The sequence below is a fragment of the Spermophilus citellus genome (assembly GCF_964194105.1).
Source record: "Spermophilus citellus genome assembly, chromosome: 18".
Classification (NCBI taxonomy): Eukaryota; Metazoa; Chordata; class Mammalia; order Rodentia; family Sciuridae; genus Spermophilus; species Spermophilus citellus.
In genome coordinates, this window is record NC_138200.1 from 65,217,951 (window position 1) to 65,241,946 (window position 23,996).

General features: G+C 51.8%; 1 protein-coding gene across 1 annotated transcript in view; it reads left to right on the forward strand.

Moving 5' to 3' along the window:
* Positions 1-23,996, forward strand: part of CDH13 (cadherin 13) — an 880,020-nt gene that overhangs the window by 754,571 nt on the left and 101,453 nt on the right. Inside the window, exon 8 of the mRNA XM_081274813.1 lies at positions 1,635-1,775. Within this exon, the coding sequence (XP_081130939.1) occupies positions 1,635-1,775 (141 nt within the window). The remainder of the gene's footprint in view (positions 1-1,634; positions 1,776-23,996) is intronic.

Here is a 23,996-nt window from a genome sequence, read left to right on the forward strand (position 1 = left end):
AGTGAGACCAAAATGTCCCCTGCAGAGCTGTCGAGGGGCACACCAGCTCCCCCTGGTGGCCGTGCACTTCATAGGCGAGCCTCGCCAAACCGTCCTGTAGAACCACTTCTTCAGACACTGGGGCAGAAGCTCTTAGTTAAAGGAAACACAACCGTCCAAGGTGCCTGCAGGAACAAGCAGCAAACCAACCTCAAAAATCCTTTAAAGTTTCAGGGGCGCTAGCACTGAGCTATTAAATTCCCACGCCAGCTCCTGGCTTTGGAAGGAAATCAGAGACCCCCCGCTGCGTTTTTGTGCTTTGCTCCCTGTGGTCCTGGGTAATTGTTGGCTGGCGTCACCGTGGTCTGCGAGGCTGTCGTCCTGGCAGGGCTGTTTGTGCTACTGTAAACACCATTTATTTTTGTTATTGAACATAGTTCACTGGACCTTCTGTGCAAGTGATTGAGAAACAAGTCCAAACTGGTTTGAGCAAATAAGGAACGTTAATGCCTTAATTACTGAAAAGTCCTTGGGCAAGGCTGGGTTTGGGCAGGACATGATGAGTGGCAGACCTGCCATCGCTGGGGGTCAGTCTCTTTCCCCTGGGTGCCCCTCATTCTCAGGGCCTTTCTAGCCCTGCCCTGCAGTGGTATGAGATGGCTCATCCTTGGCACCAGTTACACACGCCCAGGTTCACCCCCAGGGAAGCTGCGGCTTCCCCCATCATGGGCCACATCTGGGCCTGGACTGGTCAGCATGCCCTGGGATGGGCATGGGCTTTTCTAATCAGGGCTCATTCCAGAAGTTCTCCAGAGACAAAGCAGAGGAAAGCAATCCACCCCAAACCATGTGGGCAGAGAGTCAGTGAGGGTGAGTCCTCAAAGGAAATGTGAGGCACTGCCTTACAGCAGAAGAGCAGTCTGTTGAGTGACCAAGACAGGAGGTCCCCTGGCAGCAGTTTAAACACGGGCTGTTCAGGGTGACCACTGGGCTCCTCTTCCTGTTAGCTTCCGAGCTCCTGGGTTTCCTGTTTTGAATGTTTAATCATGGAATCCGAATATCTGTCAAATGGCCAAATGGGAATGAAGAGAAGCAGTGGTTACCAGGTGGCTTTATCAGACCTTGGTCTAACATTCTGTGAGACTAGAAGAACAAGAAAGAAGTACAGTGTAAGTGACTCTAAACCTCAGTTGGGTTTTTATCTATAAAATGTGAGTGGTAATTGCTGTTTGACATGCCTGTTGGAAGGGTAGCTCTGACAATTTCCGTAAAGTACAGCAATCCAACGCCTGGGTGTCAGATCGCCCCGTAAACGTGAGTTCCCGTGCTGCCATCTTTGTCTTGTTCCTTGGGCTTCGAGATCTAGAGGTGACTATCAAAGGGAAATGTAGAGCCACACCCAGGAAATGGAACATTCTGGAAAGCATCCAATGTCCCCTTGAACAAGGATAGTGAATAGGTTCATTCCCCAGGACCGTCTCAACCTATGACCCGTTTCTGATTGGGGAGCTTTCAAAGGCACATTTACACACAGTAGGTAAAAATGCCATGGCTGATCTCAAGGGCCTGCCCTCCTCGACGCAGTGTGCTGGCCGCCTTTCCCAGGCATTCGCCCAAAACTAAATGCCACCTTCTCTGTTGTGTTTGCTTTATAGACACTGGAAAACCCCAAGTACGAGTTGATCATCGAGGCTCAAGACATGGCAGGGCTGGACGTCGGGTTAACAGGCACGGCCACAGCCACGATCGTGATCGATGACAAAAATGATCACTCGCCAAAGTTCACCAAGAAAGAGGTAAACCCTGCCGACCGCCACCTTTGGGGTCTCAGCCACGGCCACGGGTCGGTGCTAACTCTGGGCACCACAGCCACTGCTGGCTCCCTGATTGCAAAATGGAAGCACTCCTTCGCGGTGGGCAGGACGGTGTTCTGCTGGAATTCTGTCTTGCGGTTTTTTATTTTGTGTTTGTGTGACGTTAAAATGCCAGGAAACTGTGAGAACAAAAGCACTGAATCTTGTTAAAGTCCATGAGAAAATAACTTTTAATGCCAAAGTGCCATTTTCATAGTTTTATGGGTGTTATTTAGCCGTATTATGCGAGTCCCCTTGCGATTTTAGCATAACAAGAACGATTTTTTTTCAGCAAGTACAGATTGAGAGTCCAGATGAACTGCAGCAAGGAGGTAAAGCAGATTTTTCTTGGCAATGACAAGGTGGCCCAGGAACTTATGAATAACAGCCGAGTTAGCTTGTCTGAGAGGGCCGTTATTTATTCTCTCCTCTTATGCTTTTATGATTATGGATCACGTGGCGTGGCCCATTTATTCCAGTGGAGCCATGTTTGCGGAAGGCTTGAGAAAATAAGACCACACTCAGGGGCTGACTGAGAGCCCAAACCAGGAAGTCATTGGCACTAGGCCTCTGACGGGGGCATGTTAAGGTCATGGATTCTGGGGTGCCCAGGCCAGGGCTGTGGGTCTGACCCCCTTGTCACAGGCCTAGTGAAGGGAAAGCATGAGGGCCAGACACAGGCCGGGGCTCGGCTCAGCCCTGCCCCCGGGTGGGGTCTCTCCACCTGGTAGACCTCTGAGTGTGGTCTTATTAACTGCTCTTTGCAAGTGAGGGATCTGACTGTTAAGCTCTGGGGATCTGTCCAAGGTCACAGGCAGAGCCAGTAGCAGACACAGGAAGGCAGCCAGCTCTCCAAGACTGCAGCTGTGCTCTGTCCTGCAGCACAGGGTTTCCTCATCCACCCCCAAGGCGTCCCCTGGGTGGACCTGCCCCACCGCCCTCCAGGAATCCAGAGGGGCCTCCTGAGGCCGGACTGCCCGGTGGCCTCTGCCCCTTGGCAGCTCTGCATGGCTCATGAGCAGGTAGAAACTCCCGTCTGTCCCAGGGACTCATGGACACTCAGGGTCCCAACCTCAAAACAGCCCAGCACATCGCTGCCTGGGGCTCCCGACCATGGCTGTCTGTGGGTCTCCCCAGAACTGCTAGTGTGAACTGCTCATTCAGTATCTCCACGTTTCCCAAACTGGTGTTCCAAGAAATCAATCCCGTAAGTTCCACTGCGGAAACGGAGGTAAAGAGTCGAAGGGGAGAAAAGATTTCGGGGTCAAACAGACATGGGGAACGCCGAATTGAATAGTTAAAAAGATTTACTGCCAAACTCCTAAGCAACCTCAAAATTCTCTGTTTCTCTGAGGTGGTTTTTCTTAGAGTTCTTCCCCCAGGAACGTGTTTCCCTGGACCACAGCCTGTCTTACTAAACTGGTGTTCAGTGGAACCCTCTGGAGGACAGTCATTGCTCTGTAGGATTTCTTGTCTATCTATTTCAAAATACTCACGTAGCATTTAACATAAATGTGTGCTTAGTCGGGACTGAATGCCAGGACTGAGAGATGGTTTTGTTCTTGTGGTTGACATCACCGAGTTCAAGGAAAGATCTAACACACACCTTAAATTTAAGCAAGAGACACTGAGCATCAAAAGAAAAATGTGCTCACCTGTGGATATCAGCAAAAGCACAAAAAATTTCTTTGAATGGACACTGGATGAGAAGCCTGGGATCCCTGAAGGGCGGGGCCAATGTCTGAAGTGACAGACGGCTCACTCACAGAGGTGCAGGTGACGGGCTCTCGGATGTGGGATGTCCCAAAGGAGTCTTTGCCCCACACTGGTTAAATTAGAGCAGTTCCGCTTCCTCACCGGGTCCCACAAGGCTGTTGCAGAGGGATGCACACATTTTGCACACCGGAGCTGCCAGAGGGGCCAAGGTGGCCCAGAGCTGGACCCAGACCCGCTGACGGGCCCTGATGTGCGCCAGCTAGCCGCTCCACGCGCCCCGTCCTCAGCTCTTCACGGGTCCCGTGGCAGAGCCCTGGGCTGCTCCCTGTGAGGTGAATGGCTGATGACGAAAGGCACTGGGGCCATGCCTGTCACCTGCTGTCCTCTGAAGTGTGTGGGGTGAAGGTAATGGTGAGGATGCTGTCCATGTGATCACAGTGCTGTTCCTGAAGTCCCAAGCCTTCTTGTCCAAAGAGCCGGAAGGCCACTGTGTTCCTCTAACTTGATCTGTGACTCTGCCCAAGCGCATCGAGGGACACGTGGAGACCCTGGAGTTGTAGGGAGGAAGGACTGCGAGAGGGGAGGCAGCCAGACCATGACTGTGAGATCCAGGGTGGGGCGGGAGCAGGAAAAGCACCTGAGAGAGATGGACCCTCCCCTGCAGACTCACCCTGGGGCTCAGGATGTGGGCCAGGCACAGCAGCAGGGCCTGGGCACACAGGGGACATGCAGCTGTGACCTTGAGGTGGAAACAGTCATTAGAGATGAGGGTCAAGGTCTGGTGGTCACAGGATGGAAATGGGGCCATTGGGGTGCAGAGTCCAAGGGGACCCTGTCTTATGTGACTCTCCACATTAGGACATCTCGGCAGTCCTCGGGCATGTGTGGTTTGGGGGAATATGTGAGGGTTCTGAAAAGTTCTGGTTGACATAGTGTCCCATTTCCAGGGAAGTACACCCCTTCATCTGTTTCAGAGAACAATTTAAAAGAGGACTTGGGATCGGCTGCTAATTACAGAGACTAGAAATAGCACCGTTTTTAATAAGCCTTCCTCCAAGCTGCCTCATGGCACAATAGATTAACTGCAGTGCCAGCTATCACATCCAACAGCAGGCAGAAAGAAGCAGGGAACAGAGAGGGTGATGGAGGACTTGCCTCCTGGGTAAATGTTATCTAAAGTGCTTCCCAAGAAGCCCAAGTGACTTTTGCTTACACCTTCTTCGCCCCCCTTATCTGTAAAGGAGACTGAGACATAGCACTGACCATCTTCCTCTGACGGTAGCCACCTTAACAGTGCAGCCGTTGTTTAAGGAAGGAGGCCCCTTAAAGGGGTGTTAAGAAGACATGGAAGTGCAGAGTCAGCTCGCTCGTTTACTCCCCTGGGGCTTGTTCACACTGACTGTAAACTTGCTGAGAAGCCAGACCACCTCCCTCTTGTTCTCAGCTGCATCCCAGTAGACACTCAGTAATTCAGTATTTACGGAATGCTTCCTGAAGATAATTTGAACTTGAGAAAAGTGTTACTGGGTATGATGAACCAAGATTGTATTTCAAATTGCTCCTGTTACATGAAATCAATTTTTAGTCATTGACTTTCATGCAGATTTAGGCTGGAAACCTCCGGTTCCCTCTAGAGACTTCCCCGGGAGTTTTTCCTAACAGCTTGTACTCATGACTTCACCGAATGTGACTTTGAATTTCCTGGATGAGGCATTTGGAAATGATCTTAGGAATCCAGTTAAAAGGCTCCAGGCCCAGAGATTTAACAGAGGTGAGAACCGGAGGCCTCTGAAGCAGGCTGACTCGTCCACGCTTCATTCTGAAGTTGTTATTCTTTTCCAGGAAGGACTTCTGATGTGTGCCTAGAACATCATAGATGCCCAGCAAAGACCAATTTAATAACTCCTGATTGCACATAAATCTTAGGTCTGGGTTAATCAATTCCCCATTGATTTTTAAAGAATGTGTTTGCAAATGATAATCAGATTTTTAAAAATGAGAACTGAGCATTTTCTTCCTTTATTCAACAAACCTCATTTCCTAATTGTACCTTAAGATGGGGCAATCTGTAACTTAGACTAAGAACATAGGACTGTATTTTGGGCAGTTTGATGCGTTCTCTCTGAGGTAGATGTGTTGGCGTTACACCATGATGTGTGTAATGAAAGTGGCATCGACTTCAAGGGCCTGTCCAGCCAGAGAGGGCGTCATGGGCAGATGCCCCCATTTTTACAAAGGTCTGAAGGCAGTGGTGCAGGGCCGACCCTGGTGAGATACGAGGTTAGGCCGCCAGGTGACGACCGCGCCGGCTCTCCCTGTCCAAGGCCAGAGGGGCTCTTTCAGGACATAAGACGCCCAAGAGTCTTATTTTTGTTTGAGGTATTAGCTTTTATTAGTAAAAATGTTTTATTAGTTAACATTCTTCCGCATTTTCTCATAAATGCTTAGCTGCAAACTCTCTGGTGCTTCTTCATATCCTAGTGACGTAGCGTTTTATCTATAGAAATGTGAGAACTAAAGGTCTGGTCCTTCCTCTAACAGGGTTGATAGAAATCTGACCTGCACTATTGAGCGGGTGGTGTTTGTTTTTTGTTTTGGGGGTTTTTTTCACCTGCAGAACACATTTCATTATTGGAGAACTTGTGCTAGTGTTGAGGATTGTTGTTAAATTTGAGAAAATCTGTCAACTCTGTTTTATGTACAGACGTGTGTGTGTGTGTGTGTGTGTGTGTGTGTGTGTGTACAGACAGGTCTGTGCTATACAATTTCAGATTCTTGTGTAATGACTGATCTTTAAATTGATAATGCTGCTAACCAGGTCGTCAGCCAGGGCCTTGTCTGTGGCACATGATGAGTATTATGTTCTCTTTATCCGTGTCAGGACAGCGGGTAGCACGGGCAAGAATTCTAAATCCTTTTCCAATGTGTTCACTATGATTCACTCTTCTTCATTCATAGTAAATTTAGCCAACAATGAAAGAGCCATTTTATTTCTTAGTTTAGAAATCTACTCTTCCTCTTAATGAACTGTCTGAGGTAGGGTGGCACTATTGATTTCGGTCCCTTGTCACTTTTGCATTGGGTTCCACTGAGGTTTTGTTAAGACCTGCTTTACCGAGGTGTGAGTCACACCCCACGAGCTTTCCCCTCTCATGAGGGGCCCTCCACTGGTTTGGAGCATGTGCACAAAGCCATTTGACTGTGGCTCTGTCTCACTTAGAACCACCCACAGGAGAATCCCCGTGCCCATCCCCAGTTCCCCCAGCCTGGGAGCTCCCAAGGTACTCTGGGTCTAGGCATGGTGTGTTCCGGACATTTAATACACATGGGACCACAGACTGCGGTCTTTCATGGCTGGCCTCATCCCGTAGCTTAATGTTTTCTTTTAAGTTCACCCAAGTTGACACACGTGTCAGCACCTCATTTCTTTTCTTTTATTTAGCAACTTCTGTTTTGTTTTTGTTGGTTCTGAGGATCAAACCTGGGGACTTCCACGTGCTAGGCTAAGCCAGCCCCCAGGACCCCATTCCTTGTTAGGACTGGTGCTCCAGTGGATGGATGGACCACATGTGGGTTTCCACCCACCCTCTGACCGGCGTTTGGCAGTCCAACCTTTGGACTATCACGGATATTCTGCTCTGAACATTCATGTGCAGTCTGTGAAGCTTTTGTCTAAATTTTCTGTTTCTCAACAGCCAGAAGGAAAAGGAAATCACCGATAACAGAGCTCTGCAGTCGTGTTCTGTAATTTCTCACTAGTTTTATTGAAACTTTCCAAACATCTTTCTAAACTGCAGTCAATATGTCTCACTCAAGATTTATCAACTTCTTTTTTAATAAACCTGTAACTTTCATATAGAAAAGTACACATCTCCCGTGTAATTTAATTCTCGACAAGTCAAACAGAAAACCCAAACTAAGATATAGGAGGCGAGAAGCAGCGCGGAAGCTCGAGCCCTGCTCCTGGACCCCGCCTAACCAGGAGCGGCTGCTCCTTCCACGGCTTCCACAGTGCACACGCTTTCCTGCGGGTACCCAGGCTCCAGTGCCGCGACTCCTCCTGATGCACCCACGCCTGTCTGTTCCCATCGCGGTGCACATTTGGGTGGTTGCCAACTGGGGCTAGTTGATGTCAGAGTGGAACAAGCAACCTTGACCCTGTCTGTGAGCCCGCGTGCAGCCTCTGCGTGCTGTTTGGGGTTAACACCGTCCTCGGGTGGAACTGCTGGGTCAGCTTTCGATGACACTGCCAGTTTTTGCCAGTGGTTGGTCCAGTTTGCTTTGCATCCGCCACTGAGCTTCCCTGGCTGGATTTTGATCAGACCAGTGGAGGCGAGTCCTCCCCAGCGTGTGCTACCGTCGGGTTTGCAGTTGGCTCTTGGCCTTTCCGAGGTCTGCGCAGCGCGGTTATCATCGGTTCCCTGAGCGCTGAAGCGCTGACCCTGTTCATTCACCTCCTGGCATCGGGACGCCTCCTGCAGGGTCCTGGGAGAGCCCTGCAGACTTCTGCTAAGTGGGGCTTTGGGCCTGTCCCGACAACGTGGTTCTTCCTGTTTTCCAGCCATCTCCTCGCCCTCTGGCTCGCCCCTCCCCTCCCTGAGGAAGAAAGACTCCGTTTCAGTGAAGTCCCCTTTTCTTAGCCTTTGTCCTCGGTTAGCGCTCTGCCCTCTTCTCGCCAACTCTGAAGGCTTCGTTTCTTGGATGGATGTAACAATCCAGATAGTTTATTCCTCTTAGTTTTGATTTGACAAGTAATATTTTTCTAGAAATGTGTCCATTTCATCTTTTTTTGTTTCTGTTTTTCTTGATGAGTCCTGCCAAGGAGTATATTCATTTTATCACTCTTTTCAAAGAAATGATGTTTTATTGATTTTTCTCTGTTGTTTCTTCATTTCCTTCTATTTCTCTGGATGTCATCTATTTCAAAGTCCTGAAGATGACACTTAAGATCACTAACCTGTAGCCTTTTTCTAAATCATGAATTTAAGATTGCTGAACACTAGTGTCCCTTAGTGTGGCTTTAGTTCCTTCCCAACTGTGTCGTTGAATGTATTTTCATTGTCTTTCAGTTCGAAAATATTTTCAAGTTTCCTGAGTGTTTCTTTCCGAACTCACGGTTTTCTAGAAGTACTCGTGTGAAGCCGCATGCTTGGGGGTTTTCTCCTCCCTTTGTCAACAGTAGCTAGTTTAATCCCACAGTTGGAGAATATGCGCTATATGGTCACGGTCCTCTGACACTTCCTAGAACCGGCTTCCCAACCCACACCCGAGCTGGTCCAGGGGCCCTTGAACACACGTGGACTCTATAGTTGTTTAGGACTGGGCTCCGTCTGCATCAATTACACTAAGCTCCGTGATCTTGCTGTCAATCTTCTACACGTCTTATCAGTCTGTTTATTCCATCCGTTTCTGAAAGAATATAAGATATCAGGAGTATGGGTATATGGATTCCTCTTGCTCCATCAAATTTTTCTTTGAATATTTTGAGGCCTTATTATTAAATGCATACAAATTAATCGCTGCCTCTTCCCGATGCGTGAGAAGACCCAGCAAGTGCAGCCACAGACCCACCTCAACATCTACCTCTTCTGGTGTCCGCATCACCAGCTCGGTATTTTTTGGTCACATCATCCTGGTATATGCCTTTCTGTCATTTCTTTCTCTCGAGTTTTCTGTAATCTTTTACTCAGAACATGTCCCTTTTAGACAGCCTCTATGTGGGCTTGGATTTTTCTTTGTCGATTCTAATCCTCCTGGCCTTGTTACTTGGATTATGTTGTTCATTTACATTAATCCAAGTCCCATAGGTTTGGGTTGAAATCTGCAAATCTTAGTTTTTTTTCCCCCTATTTGTTGTTCTTTCTATATGTTTCTTTTTCTCTCATTTCTTACCTTTATCAGAAATATATGGATTTTTTATAATTTCATTTTCAGCTCTGACCATTGATACCTTGTAGTGATCTTTGGGAAACTGTCATCTTTCTGGCTAACACAGGGAATCTAGTACAACGGGCATTTTTACCCCTTCCTGTTTAATGCAAGGACCCGGAACATTCAAACTCATTTTATCTTCCTGTCTCTTTCTCACATTGTGACTCTATGTGTTTTAAATTTTACAAAAGTGCTATTCCTTTTTTTTAATAAGGGTCTATCTACATTTCCCTGGTACGTGATCCTTTGCAGTGTTCTCGATCCCTTTTGCTTCTGCGCCTCCCAGTGCAGGGATTCCCCTTCTGGTTAAAACGCCTTCAAACACAGCTCAGCTCTGCTGGTGACAAAGTTCTCTCGTCCACTGCTGACCACGAGCACCTCTGGGCCCAACCCTTTTGGAGCATCGCTTCCCTGGGCAGGGGACCCCGGCTGGCAGCCGTCTCTCACGGCCCCCGAAGAGACTGGTCCCTGCCTTCTGACGCCTGTCAGGGTTGTCGAAGGTCAACCATCCAAAACGTCGGAATCACTTTGTTCCCCACTGAAGAGCCGCCTCTGACTCTCTGGCTGGTCTTGACTTTCAGTGGTTTTCCTGTGACACGCTGAACAGTGGGGGGCTTGTGTCCACCATACTGGTTCCTGAAGCATCTCAGTTCATGACGTAGCCCTCCAGGGCTCTTTCTGCCCCACTGTCCCTTCCTTCAGGTGGCTGTCCCTCTCCCCAGCCCTCGCACATGTGTGTGTGATAAACATAATTAAAATTACATAAAATTCAGTGTCTGCTAAGTCAGTCGAGGTCACTTCTGAGTTTCTTTTTTTTTTTCCAACATTTTCCTGGATGGCCCTTGGCTCTGGTCTTCATACCTAGTGATTTCGTAGTTAAATTATGGGCAACAACGTGCAAAATTTAGGGGGATGGTTTAAGGCTCTGGCTGGTGTTACGTTCCTCCAGAAAGGACTCATTTTTGCCTTCCATAAACAGGTGAGAGTAGGAATGAACCTTAAGACGATCTGGACGGATGGACTCAGGGCTCTGACCCGGTCGGTCTGCTTGCTAGTTCCCCTTGCTCATGGACACAGCCTCTCTGGTCCTCACTGAAGCCCCCCGCGTGGACAGGGCTCCTGCACCTCTGTACACCTTGCACTCCAGCTGCTGTCCCCTGGGTCCCTTGACTGTGATGGAGGCTCCCTGAGGCTTTCTGGCTCCTCCGGCATTTCTGCCCTGATGCTTTGCGCCAGGCCTTTGCCCTTCTGTCTGGAGACTTCCTTGCGGGTCAAGGCTCCCTGGTCTCCTGGCACCTCGGTGAGCTTCCCTTCTCTCCAGGATCCTGCGGGTCAACCTCTGGCTGCTCACAGCACCCCGAGCCTTCACAACAGAGTGCGGGGGGGGGGGGCCTGGAAGGGCACTCGTACTGATCCTTGTCCTGAAGTTATTCTAGATTGAGTGTGGACCTAGGAGAAGTCGTCCCCATGACCACAGACAGAGCAAAACATCTGATCAGCTTTTGAATCTGGAGGATCGGGGGATCCTTCTCTGTGGAATTCACAGTGGTACAAAGCCTCATTGTACTGTCATTCAAAATAGGAGTTGCAGGAATTAAATGGCTCGGCTGCACCTTCTCGCACCATTTGCTTCAAGATCAACTCACTTCACCAAAAAGCTTGGAAATGTGTCAAGTGTCTCGTCCTCATTATTGCTGATGAAGAATTGCGCTAACTCTGAGAGAGCAGAGTCCAACTAGAGCCAACCTTCTGCTTCCGGTTCCTTCTTCTGAGGCCTGGAGATTTCTTAGCACCTCTGGTCATTGCGTTTGGCTTTGGTAGGTGGCCGATTCTGCTGCCCGCTCTCTCCAGAAGGCTAATGACGTGACCCGATTCCCCCTGGCCTCCGGGATCCCGTGCAATGTATTTGAGTGCTTCGAATGAAACTCTCCTACTTCCCTAAGACTTTATTTCCCTTAGGAGAGCCCTTTAAATTCAGATGTGCCTGCATCTACACACCAGCCCCATTATTATATATTCTGCTTACTCGATGGCGATCAATCCAGAAAGCCAACCACATATTTCTTAGAAAATCGAACCCATTTAAATTATCTGACTCGACAAGTGACTTTTCTGGAGGGCGGAGCCCAAGACATTTTAACAACCAGATAAACCTTTGAAGATGACTAAATGTTTTCCACATGGTTTAGACTCCCTCTTTCCATGAAGCCTTTCCTAGCCTGGATAGTGAAATACGTGAGACTCTGCGACATGTGAAATCCCTACCTTGCCAACGTCTTGGCTGGGCACAGAATCACGAGCCACCACACACCTTGTCGATTCAAACAGCAATTCTTTATTCCCGAACTCACACCGGCCTCTACACACGTTCTGGGGCAATCCCAGTTCTGCCGCCGCCCAATTCACCTACTCCACGAGGCTTTCTTTTCCAATACTTTCTGAATCTCCCGAGAACTCAACGGGAGCTCAGGCAGCAGGAACGCCCTATTTCCAGCAGCAATAATCTTCAACCTCCAACTTCCCTAAAACCCATATTGTCTTAAACCGGGAACGCCCTAAACCAAGGACTGGGATACTTCCTCAAACCTGATCAGCTCTAAACCCGGATCCGCCCTGGTCCTTGAGCAAGGTCACCTTACATGCAATGTCAACAGCGAAATTCCAAGGCAAGTCCATTTAACATGGGGTACGCTGGCAAGGAAATTTCGATGCGTCATTCCTACTTGGCAATGGCCCTCAGCAGTACCTGACCGAGGTTTAAACAAAACGAAGCCTGCACCGTTGGGATCTTTCTCCCGGCCTCGTACAGAGTGGCTGGAATCCCAGGGCATAAAGAGATACAGAACACGTGGAGAGGGCTAGGCGTGGTCCCAGTGCAGCGGGACCAGCAGCGTGCAGCTCTGAGAATGATAGCGCTGCTGCAGATTGGGTCCGTTCCTGGTCTGTGTGGTCCTGAGCAACACGTCATCCAGGGACCCTAAGAAGGCATCTTCCCGTCACGTCACTGGAGAGCGGTCACCCGCAGCACAGCCAGCACCGTCCTCCCATGCCTGTCCTGCCTGGAGAGGGTGAAGCCATTGCTTTCTTCCCCCGCACCAAGATCATAGGGAGGTGTGGATGTGGCACGTAAATCTCCCAGCGTTGAGATTTCAGAGACACTGGAAATAGCGGGTCTGCCCCTGGGTTTCTTGAGTAAAAGAGAGCGAAGCCCACATTTGTACAACTCTAAGCCATGATCTGTAAATAGAGGCCGTCAGCCAGCAGACCTCGTCCAGGTGAGGGCCTGGCGGTGTCTGCATTCCTGGACTTGCTCGCTCATGGACAGCAGGGTGAGGTGGCTTGTCCTGCTCGGGGTGCCCGTGCTGAATACAGACTGTGATGGAAAACAGCTGGACTTCTGTAAGCAGAAAATCTATGCAACCTACCCCGTGGCCGCTGCTGCTTCAAGTCGCTCCTAGAGGTAGACCAGGCAGCCAGATGACTGATCGCATTAATCACCCTTTCATCACTGTATTCATGAGGCGCTGGTCTTCGTCATCCCCGTGTAGACCTCTATGCAAATTCTGCGGCTCCACCAACCCCCAGGTTGTGCCCAGAGAGTCAGCAGCAACTCGGCGGCAATAAAAGCAATTTTTCACTACAGCTGGCAGAGTCCCGACACAGAGGCCCTGGTGGCATGAGGTCCTCCAAAGACCTCGCCCACCTGCTTCTGTTCAAAGACAGCATCCTCACACTGATAGCAGCAGCCACAAAGGTCAACCCTAAGAAGGTGACATGACAGTACCTCCACAGGGCAGCTCACAGTGAGAAACACAAAGCCACAGCAGGAGAGGGGACGGGGTGAAATGCCCAGGCCCACAGCCACCCGGATACCCGCCATCTCACTTGTGGAGATGAGCCTCTGCCCCCGTCGACCAGAACTGCTTTCCTCGGTTGTGCCTAGAAATCTCAGTCTCTTCTTCAAGGCCCACGTCGTGAAGCCCCAGCCGTCTGCCACTCCGTCCCTTTGTCCCAACATATGTCTGACCCCTGCCACCCCTCCCAGTGCCCTCACATCCTTCTCACCCATCCTGAGTCACATCCCCCAGTGCCTCTGGGTGCGTGGGCTTTGGAGGGCCGGCTTTAGGGCCACCCGCAGGGGCGTCAGTGCATGTTGAATTGATGATGAGCTCTCCGGGCGGCATGCCCTCCCGCTGCCCATGATCCAGCTCCTGCCACAGCATCAGTGATTCCCCTCCTGCGCATCCGTGCAGTGTCACATGCACACACACACAACTGTAGTATGTGTGCAATGCTGTTGTGTATCTCAGTTCATTCCAACATGTGCGTATCCGGGTACGTGCATCCTATATTCCAGTACATGACAGCCACCTCTGACGTGGCCTGTAATTGTTTACCTGCTTATTGCTGCACTGCCCACATCCAAATGAAGCTCTCCAGGGAAGGAAGCTGTCTCTTTTGCCCCCTGCAGTGGCCCCAGCTCCCAGCCTGGCAGGTAGTAGGTACCCAGATAACTGGGGGATGATGGGGGGGGCAGGGATGGGGGATCTAAACACTTGACAACAACAGAGACCATTAAGAAGTTGAAGAATTGTGTTGTTAAAGGGACTTTAGAAAGAGTCTCATGTAGAACACTGGCTTTGTAGATGCAGGATGCTGCTCAGGGTGGGTGGCAGACCCCAGACCAATGTCCCGGGGCAGGAAGCTGCTGCTGGTTAACATCAAGGTCAGCACTAAGCCGGGAGCCTCAGCTCTCCTGGGTGGGGGGCTTTCCCTGCCGCGCTGAGAGCCGAGGCGGGTGAGGTTCCTTCTCGGAATGAAAGGCTAATCGACACAAGTGCAGAGAGCTCTAAATCTCCTTCCTTGTCTGTCAAGGAAGAAAACAAAAAGCTACAAAACTCAATGTTAATAAACAATACATACAGGGGTTGTTCGCGTGCAGACAGGACCAGTTGAGTTTAGCAACAGGAGACAAAGAAGACCTTGGGAGCTCCTGCGTCCCACCTGGGTCCCTCCTTCCCTTCCCCGGAGTGGGATTAACCAAGTAGCCCAGGACGGATTAACGCCTTCAGTTCTTTCCAGACCCAGACCTGCTTCGGCTCTGGGTGGAGCCCCAGTTTCCCACCGTCCGCAGCATCTCCATGTTGCTGTCACCCTGCCCACATCTAAGAAGCCCAGTCCCCGTGAGAAGGGCCCCCAGGCCTGGCTGAGCCGTGGGAGTGATGCAGCACAGCACCACATCGATGGTTGCCAAGGGCAACCATCACACCTTCACACCATCACCCTTCACACGTGTCCTTGGCCAGGCTCTGTGCCAGGCCGGCTGCTGGGTGGCAGTGCCCTCATGCAGCTCCTCCTGTCCCCAGCTTCTGCTGGTTGCTGACGACCTTTGGCGCTCCCCGGGCTTCATCCTTAGGGCTGTCTCCCAGGTCCACCTCTGTGTCCAGATCTCCTCTCTACAGGGACTCTGGCCATAGTGGATCAAGGCGCCCTCTACTGACCTTGTTTTAGCTTAATCCCTCTGTAAAGACCCTCTTCCCAAATCAGGTCAGGTTCCCGGGTAAGAAGGCTTAGGGCTGCCACACGTCCTCTTTGGGGGACACCGTGCTTAGCTGTGAGACCTGGAGGGTGCAGAGGGTGGCCCTGGGGAGGGTGTCTCTCACTTGAGAAGCAACAGCCCAGTGTGTCCACAGCAGCCTGAGAGAGGGCGAGGCAGGGACCCTGCAGAGTCCAGCAGGGGCCACATCCCAGGGACAAAGGAGAGACTAGGCTGACTCCAAGTGTGGCAGGAAGACCTTGGCAGACATTTAAAGGGGTCAGGGTGCCATTCAGAGATCCAGAGCCCCACAGCGCCCAGGAATCCTGTTGTCCCTCAAAGGCGAGTGACCAGGCAGGACATGGCTGTGGATGCAGCCACCAGTGACCCCACACCTGTGTGCTCCACCACCTAGTCCTCCACAGAAGGTGCTCTGTGGCTTTCCCATGGCAGCACCTACAGGGACCAGTGTTCACAGGCATTTAAATAAAGTTCCATGTGCTCATGGAGGCTGTCCATGTTCCACAGGCTCTCGCCTGCTGCTTGGGCTGTCCGGCCAGGAGTGTCTGGCTGTGGCCCCTGTGCACACAAGAGAGCTGAGGCTGAGCACCTGTTGCTTCCCAAGGTCACCGCAGAGCCACAGAGGGACGTTACAAGCTCATGCCTACATTTTCTTTGCAGATTCTAAGTTCGTTCCTAAGGTGGCCAGCATCCCATCAGCAGCGACTGTGTGCAGTTCCTGTGGACCATGGGCCGTTCCACCAGAAGCTCCGAGTCCAACAACCCAGCCCAGCTGTGTGTTGTTAAAAACCCAGCAGCCAGGGCAATATCTCGGAGTGCCAGTTTGTGCTGAGCAGGGTCAGAGAAACGCCTGCCCGCCCTCCACCCCTCCTGCAGCATGGGAACAGCCATCCCCAGGTATCCTGGGGCTCAGTTCCAAGACCCTACGGGTACCCACATCCACTGATGTTCGAGCCGCATACATTAAGCAGCATGGCATTCGCAGGTAACCTGTGCACGTTCCCCTACGCGCTTCAAATCACTCCCGGCTCACTGTAATCCCCAGTACAAGGGGAATGATGGGTAACTAGTTGTCATACTGAATTATTTAGGGAATAAATAATAAAAGTAGAGGTGGAAACGTTTTTTAGGTATGTTCAACCCGTGGTCAGTTGTCCACAAGTGCAGAACCTGGGGGCACAGAGGGCTGCCGGTGCTGATCAGCATGTCTAGGTCGTGGGCTTGGCAATGGAGGCTCAGAGAGCTGAAGAACTTGCTGGACTTGAGACCCCTCTCTTCCACCCTCTGCCAGGCTGTATTGTGCCCTGAAAATGTTTGCAGCTGCCCCAGGACCCAGCGGTGGGAGCGATTCTGCCCCATCCAGCTGCAATGTGGGGCTCCTTGGTCCCTGCCCTACAGGTCAGCTCTCTGGCGCCCCCTGCTGGCTGCTCTTGGGGGAGCGGTTCCACCTGGACACTGGGCTTGCTGAGGGCCTGGGCTGGGACCTCAATCCTGGGCTTTACTTGAACTTGTAAACTGCAGCCCAACGCCTGCTGCCTTCCTCTGGCCCCACCTGCCTTCCACTCAGATTAGGACAGTGTTTTGGGCCAGCTCTGGAGATAACGAAACACACAAGAAGTGTTCCCTCCTGAGCTCACCAGACCCGTCTAAGGTCCCCTCTCTCCTTCTATGACTTCTTCAAATTAAAAAAAAAAAATGGGGTTGGGATCTTTTAATAGCCAAGTAGTTGATGAGAAGCTTTACTTCTTTATTTGGATGGGCCCAGTGAGCAAATATAATAATCATTTCTCAGGAGCACAGTTTTCATCTGTGTTGTCAGTTCTTTTAAGCTACAGTGAGGCAGCACTTTGTGTGAGGCATCCTCCTGGATGCCTTCGGCTACTGAGCTCAATTCCCACAGCACCTCTGTACATAGACTCTCACTGTGCCCAGTTCAGAGTGAGAAAACTGGGGCCCAGGGAGGGTTAGGAACATGCCCAAGTCACAGCCTGCGGGGCACAGCTATGAATCCAGGTGCACAGCTCTCAGCTCACCTCGAGTTCCCGTGCATCATTTGGTCCCTTTGGAATTCAGGAATAAAGAAGACAGGCTCGCAAGACAGGCTTTTCCATCAGGAGACTCCAGCAAAGAAGTAAAAACACTCAGGTCGAACAGAACAAGGTTCTGGAAGGGACATTGACGTTCCACTTTATACAGGTGTATTTGCACATCGACTTTGATATCTTTCTACATCATCATCAATCATTTATAATTGATTCCCCAAGTGTGAGATATCGTGATGGAAATCCAAGGTTCACTCACTGGAGAAACTGGGCAAAGGCTGTAAAGCAAGAGAAACTCTAGTTCATTAGCTGGGGTCACTTTATATTAGTCTGCTATCTCTGCCTAACAGTTTTTAAATCTTTGAAATTTATGATAGTGGTTACTGCATTTCCATAATTATTAATGAGATAATGGGCTTCTTCGAGCTCGCAGTCTTGGTGCATTTGATATACTTGTTCTGAATTATCAGGGTCAGCAGCAGCCTGAGCTCTCTTCATCCCTAAACTCACCACTTGCCTATTAACCCAGGAGACAGGGAAATGCTTGCCTTCACCAGGCTTGGGAGGCAGATATTAAAGTGTGACAAGAAGGGTGAATCCTACAAATGAGATCAGAGAACTCGGCAAACACTACTGAAGGGAAACAGATGTAGGCAGGGTTCCCAGAGGTCAGATCATGAAGTAATGGCTCTTCCTTTTAGTCTCAGCTTTGCTAAGTGAAGTAAGGAGAGGTCATTCAAGTTGGGCAGAGCACTCAACAGGTGCAAATGCCCTGGGGCACACAAAAGCCATTGGAAGAGTTGAGAGGAGGAGTTGGGCCAGTTCTTACTTGGTAAGCCAGGGATGGGTGGGAGAGTGGCCCGCATGGAGTGAGGCAGTTCCTCAAATGCAGATCAGGAAGGCCAAGTGCTTCCCTTAAGTTTCCCCAAGTCCTTCCTCAGTCAGAATTAACTGATTCTGTCATCTTTGGCCCAGACTTCCCCAGTGTTTGCTGCTGTGTGCCTCCCAGCCTTCTCCCTGGCCTGCACTGATCCGCGTTATCCACATCCTTTAGGGCCTCTCCAGACTGGCCCTCCTTTGAGGGCAAACAGCTTCGTCCATCTGGTTTTCCCCCCTTAGCTGCAGAGCCACATGCACAAAGGAGCCCAAAAAAATGTGTTCATATTAAACTCGACCTAGTAAGCCATGCTCTTCCCCAGCTCTGCGAAGGCGGGCAGATGTCTTTGGAATCGCCCCGGGTGCAGGGCTTGCACAACTGGGCACTGTGAGTCCGTGCATCAGAGCCAGAGCCAGGTAGCCACTCACTGGCCCCCACGGCGCGGGCACAGGGGCTGCCACTCAGCAGTTCCACAGGCCCCCGGGGCGGAGTTCAGCCTCCGAGGCACGGCGGAGGGCCTTTCCCCCCGCAGCGCTGGCGGGCGGAATAGATAGCCCCGTCAGGAGCACTAACGCCAGAGACTCCCTCCCCAATGAGACCGCTTGTCGCTTCCTCATAGTCCAGGATCCTGTTGGAGCTCACCTGGTGGCTCAGGGCAGGTGCCTACGTGGAACTTGCAAAAGCCACTCCTGAGGTGGCTCGGTCATCATCTCCAGGGAGGGCCAGGGCTTCCGAGTTCAGGTGTGGCCACATCTGGGGCTCAGGCAGGGTGGGGGCTGCTCTCTCCAGCTCCGGCTCTCAGGCTGTCCCTGGCCACCCTGTGCCCCACCTCCTTGTGCCCTCCTGTGCCCCCTCCCCCAGACCCAGGCACTAATCTCACAGAGACTCACTTTGCTGCATCCCGGGGCCACCTCTGAGCCCATGCGCAGGTGGGGACTCGTTTCTTTACACCTTGCAGAATCACATCCTTCTGCCCCTCCACCGGCAGGGGTGCATGCTGAGTGGACTTTAACGGCTTCACCATGACAAGACGGGCTTCCTCCCCGTCTGGAATCCTCCATCCAGACCTGCAGGAGACGGCTGCTCCCTCTGCAATCTCCTCCACTCTGTTCTTCTCAGTTTTCAAATCGTCCACTTGTTAGCAGCTGGCGCAGTTGGCCCAGTGTGGTGGTCAGCACAAGAGATGTGACCCCCTCTGCTGCGTGTCACCTCCACCCTCCCCCTGCACATTGGGAGGAGGTCATGGCTCAGGACAGGAGACAGGTTTGCTGACTGTTCCCGGGCTGTCTCCACTTCCTGAGCTGCTGCGGCCACATGGTATGTGGTTATTTCACATCGATCATCTCTGTCACTGCTTTGTGGCCCAAGTCAGTGCCAGCAGAAACCACCAGGCACCTGGCATGCTGAGGTGGGCACAGGCCTGGGCCGTCAGTGAACCATGTGACTGGCGCCTGTGCTGGGCTAGCGCACGGGGAGCTGGACCAGGGACTAAAAGTGCTTCGGGCAGAGCTGGCCCTCCACCTTTCTGTGAGCATTAACTGAGCACCTACTATGAGCCGGACACCATGGTGGGTTCTAAAGATGAGTGAATCGGTAGACGACGTCTGAATGCAGGCTCTGGCACGTGAGTCCCAGGCTTCCCCTCCAGTTAACCTGCGTGGCCTGTTTCGCTGCCTGCCTGGTGGTCACACTCCACCCTTTCCCTGGCTCCAAGACTCTTTTGCTCCATCTCTTCTGCGCAGGTGACTTTGCCTCCAATTTCTGATTCACAGTAGGTCCCGTTGGAAGAGGTGACAGTCTTTAATCTGGGCAGACTTCCTGTCCCCTCTGCACCCTGACGCTGTCCTCCCCAGGTAGCTGCTGTGCCCCTGGCTGCCAGGACCCTCTCTGCTTTGGCCTCTCAGCCCTTTCCCCGGAGCCTCCTCCTCTCCGGGGCCTCCCTGTTCTCATGCCTTTGGTTCTTGTCCTGCAGGAGCCCTCCTCATGACCCCCCTGTTGCCGCAGAAACTGGATGTAGGGAGTGTCGATATGGAAAAGCAGAATTCCCGGGAGACCTCTGATCGGAATAGGTCCCGGTGTAGGTACTAGTCACCAAAATAAGTCATCGCAGAATTTTCCAAGGTTAAGGGGTAAGACTGGAGCTTAGCGGTAGAGCACGGGTCCAGTCCCAGCTCTGGGGACTGGGGGGAGGAGGAGAAAGAGGAGGAGGAGGAGGAGGAGAGACAGAGAAGAGGAGGAGGAGGAGGAAGGGAGAGAGGGGAAAGAGAAAAGAAAGGAAACAACACACACACACTTTCCGGGGTCCTCAGCCTTCTTCCGTCTGGACAGTGTCCACCCCCCCAGTCCCGCCTGTGAGGAGCGGAGGGTGGTCGTCTGGGGTCAGCACAGCACTGCTCTCCGCCTCCACTGACCAGAGCATCTGGAGTCCCACAGACCTGGAGTGTCGAGTGTCCTGGGGCAAAAGCTGACCTGGGTTAGCAGCCACCTGCCCTCCTCCTGATGGGCCTTCCACATCCTCGCAGTATTTCGTTGGGAGGTGAAGATGCGTGGGCGGCACAGGGTCTTCCCTAGCCCCAGGCCCCCCTGCCGGTGGCCATTTGAAGCTATCTGAAGCCGGAGTGGCTGATTTGTAAAATCACATTGAAATTGCTCACTCGGTGTAAAAGCTCTCTTTGGGCTTAATACTTACCTATTTTTTTTAAGAAATTTTAATAATGCCGCTGGGGTTTGAAGTCGGTGGGGAACCTGCTGTTGAGATGGCTGTATTTCTACCAGGATCAGCACAGGGTGCGTATGTCACAGGAAACTCGACCCTGTTTGTTGAAGGAGTAAATTTTCATGGTAACTGGTAATTGCTGGTCTGTAAAACCTGTCTTCCTGATGTTTCTTCCACTGAGTAAAAATGATTTTTCTGTTTGTCGCAGACTAGACCCGTTTCAAATGGAATCATTAACCTGGGTTCGCCCTTGTACAAGAAGCACCAAGTTCAAGGCAGAAACGGAAAAGCCCGTTAAGCGCGTTTCCTACCTGCACGATTTACCTAAATAGAGACCAGCCAAAGAGGTTTCATTAGCAATCTGGAAATTTTCTCATAAGGTTTTTAAAATGTATTTTATGGTCAAGATGTTACAGTATCCTCCTGGGACTAATTCATATCCGGCCAAGAAAAATTCCATTTTCCCATTTACATTCCAAAGTCTGAACTTTTATTTTATAAATGAATTTACCCCCCACCCACCCCAATTCAGAAAGTGCTGGCTACATTACAAATTTTAATGCTACTATTATAGGATCATAATTTTAAAATCCCGGGGTTCTCTAAGGGCCCAGCAGCATGCCATCCCTCCACTTTATTAAAATGAATGAACAGATGTACAATTTATTTCTGCCGAGCTATCATCTAAATTCATAAGCTATTTCTCATATATCTGAAATCCACGTTGGTTTCCCATTTTCTTTGCCTTAGAAAAAAAAAATACACTCCCTCATTTATCACTCCGGGGACATCGACGAGGAGCCTACCCTTCATTCACTTCAGACTAATGTCCTCAACACCATTTAAATCCCATCTCCTCGAGGCGGAACACCCTGTCCGATCCGCAGCCTCCCTGGCCGTCTGTGTGGAGGCGGAGTCACGTGAGCGTCCACTTAGCAGACACAGCCCGCTGACCCTGGCCTTGAACCTGTGCAGAAGCGTAGGCCAGGCTGCCACCATCAGGGTTAAAGTCTGAGTCAGGAAGTGAAATGCAGGTCAGCTCACCTTTTACAGAACCCCCCAGACCATCCCTACTTCCCCTGTGCTGCCCGTAGCAGGACAGGAGGCAATTAGACCCGTCTAGGCTGGGCGGTATTCCGCCAAGCTCTCAAGACCCACCTGTTGATCTCAGAACTGTCACGCATCCCTGCATAGCCACTTTCCAGCTGTGCAAACTTAGGCAGATGGCTTAACCTCTCTGAGATCTGGCTTATTTGTGAGTGAAATGGTAATAAGCAGACCCAGCTTGTAATAAGGAATAAATGAAGTACAGCCTTCCGATGCCAAGGTCAATATTATACAGCAAGCTCAGTGGCTGGCATATGGTTCCATAAAAGGGCCGTTGTGAGAACTATGGCATCCCTGAGACACGTCCCCGTCCCCTAACAGTTGGGCTGGCATCGTAGAGCATGACCCTCTCTCAGTCTCCTCTTTGCTGGCCTGGCCCACAGGAACGTAGGGAGGCAATTTGTAGCCAGAGTGATGGATGAGCTCAGCTCGGAGAGGACCCAGATGAAGCCTTCGGGTTAGCTGGCAAAGCCGATCCCCGAAGAATTCTGTTTATGAGATCCTGCTGTAACTGGGCAGTAAAACTTGCATGGAAATCTGCCCTGCATCTATAAACGCACCCCAGGGTCAGGGCTTTCATAAGACTCGGAGGGTTTTTAATTGTATTTTTGCCTTTCTGTGGCGCTGTCCCTTGGAGGAAATAATCACGTTGACGTCATTTGCTTTGCTCCGTGACTGCCCTGGGGTCCCTCACACAACACGGGGGTGAGGAAGGTGGTTCTCCCGGTCTCCGCAGGATAAAAATGATGGAATACTTTCATTTAGTGGAGAGGTAGCTTGAGAGGACAGTGTCACCAGGGCTGGTGCCCCAGCGAGCAGCAGGAAGAGGGCGAGTTGAGACAGGTGGAGGAGGGGCCTTAGGAGCCGTGAGAGCGCCGCTGTCAGCAACTGCTCCCAGTGTGCCCCGGAGCAGGTCCTGGCTCCTCCGATGGCCCCTGGCTCTGCCGTGAGCATGTCGTCCACAGCCCCTGGTTACCGCGGCCCGCCCTCTAATGAGCTCATAGGCCACGGTGGAATATGGGGCCCAGGCAGTTCCTTCATTTCCGCTTGACCAAGCCACGTGTCAAGGTCATTGATCCAAGACCCTCCAGGAAGGTTCAGAAACCCCGTTCAGCAGCTGAGCGGCGTCCCGAGGCCAGCCGTCCATGGGACAAGGCAGCCAAGGCTCCCGATACAGTGAGAAGCCAGAGCCGCACGCAGCCTGGGGCAGCTTGAGGGACTTTAAGAATAATGAACCCGATCATTGGACCCACGGAGCCTCAGATGACAGGATCCAGAGAGGAGCTGAGCGGGGGAGGGAGGACGGCTGAGCTGGCCTGGGTCCCGGGCTCGCTCCGTTGGCTCGGCTGGGAGGACGGTTTGGTCTCCACGTTCCCTTCCTGGCAAGGCGGGGTGGCGGGGTGGCGGGGTGGCGAGGTGCGCTGGAGGCGGTCTGGGGTCACAGCACTGTGGGTTCTGGCCTCGTCACCCGTCTCCTGGCTGCTGGACCTTCCACAAGCGCCTGAGGCTCCTGTGGTCTCAGGCTCCTCACCTGTAAAATAGGGGTGTGGTGGGGAGAGTTCCCGGGTCGCCTCTGGCCTTGCCATCTCTTCCCGAGGTGGGTCCTGCTGGCCTCTCCAGCTCACAGACCAGGGACTGGAAGTGAGGAAGCGTTGGTGGCCTGCTGGGTGGCTGCAGGTGGGCCTCAAGGCCAGCCATGGATCAGGACCCTTGGTCTCCCGCGAGCTGGCTGGAGATTCACTCTTGGGGGCAGAGGCTGGACCAGGCTGACCTCATGCAGTGGGTGGCGCCGGGTGCCCAGAGAGGCCCCCTCCTTACTCAGGGCCGGAAAGCACACCTGAAAATACAGCTTTGCTGAGCCCACCTGGCTCCTCTGAACCTCCCCCGCCTCCGACGGGCCGGCACAGAGGCCAAGGGGTCAGCGCAGGGGTCCACACTGCTGTGCAGGGTCCTCTCCTCTGAAGACGCCCTGCCGTCCCCATGATCTTCTTCACTCAGGGAAGATCAACCTTGAGCTCCTGCTGGTCAGGGAGCCAAGCTCCCACGGGGAAGGACGCGCACTAGCTCTCTGGCACCTTCTCTCTCTCTTTTCAATAAATAAATCAACAAACAAACCTGTCCATGGTCCTTCAGAGGGAGGCGAGTTCAAATTCAGCGCAGGGGCCTGGTGCAAGGTGCTGCAAGGTGGGGTCATCACAGGTGAATCCCCAGGAAAGTC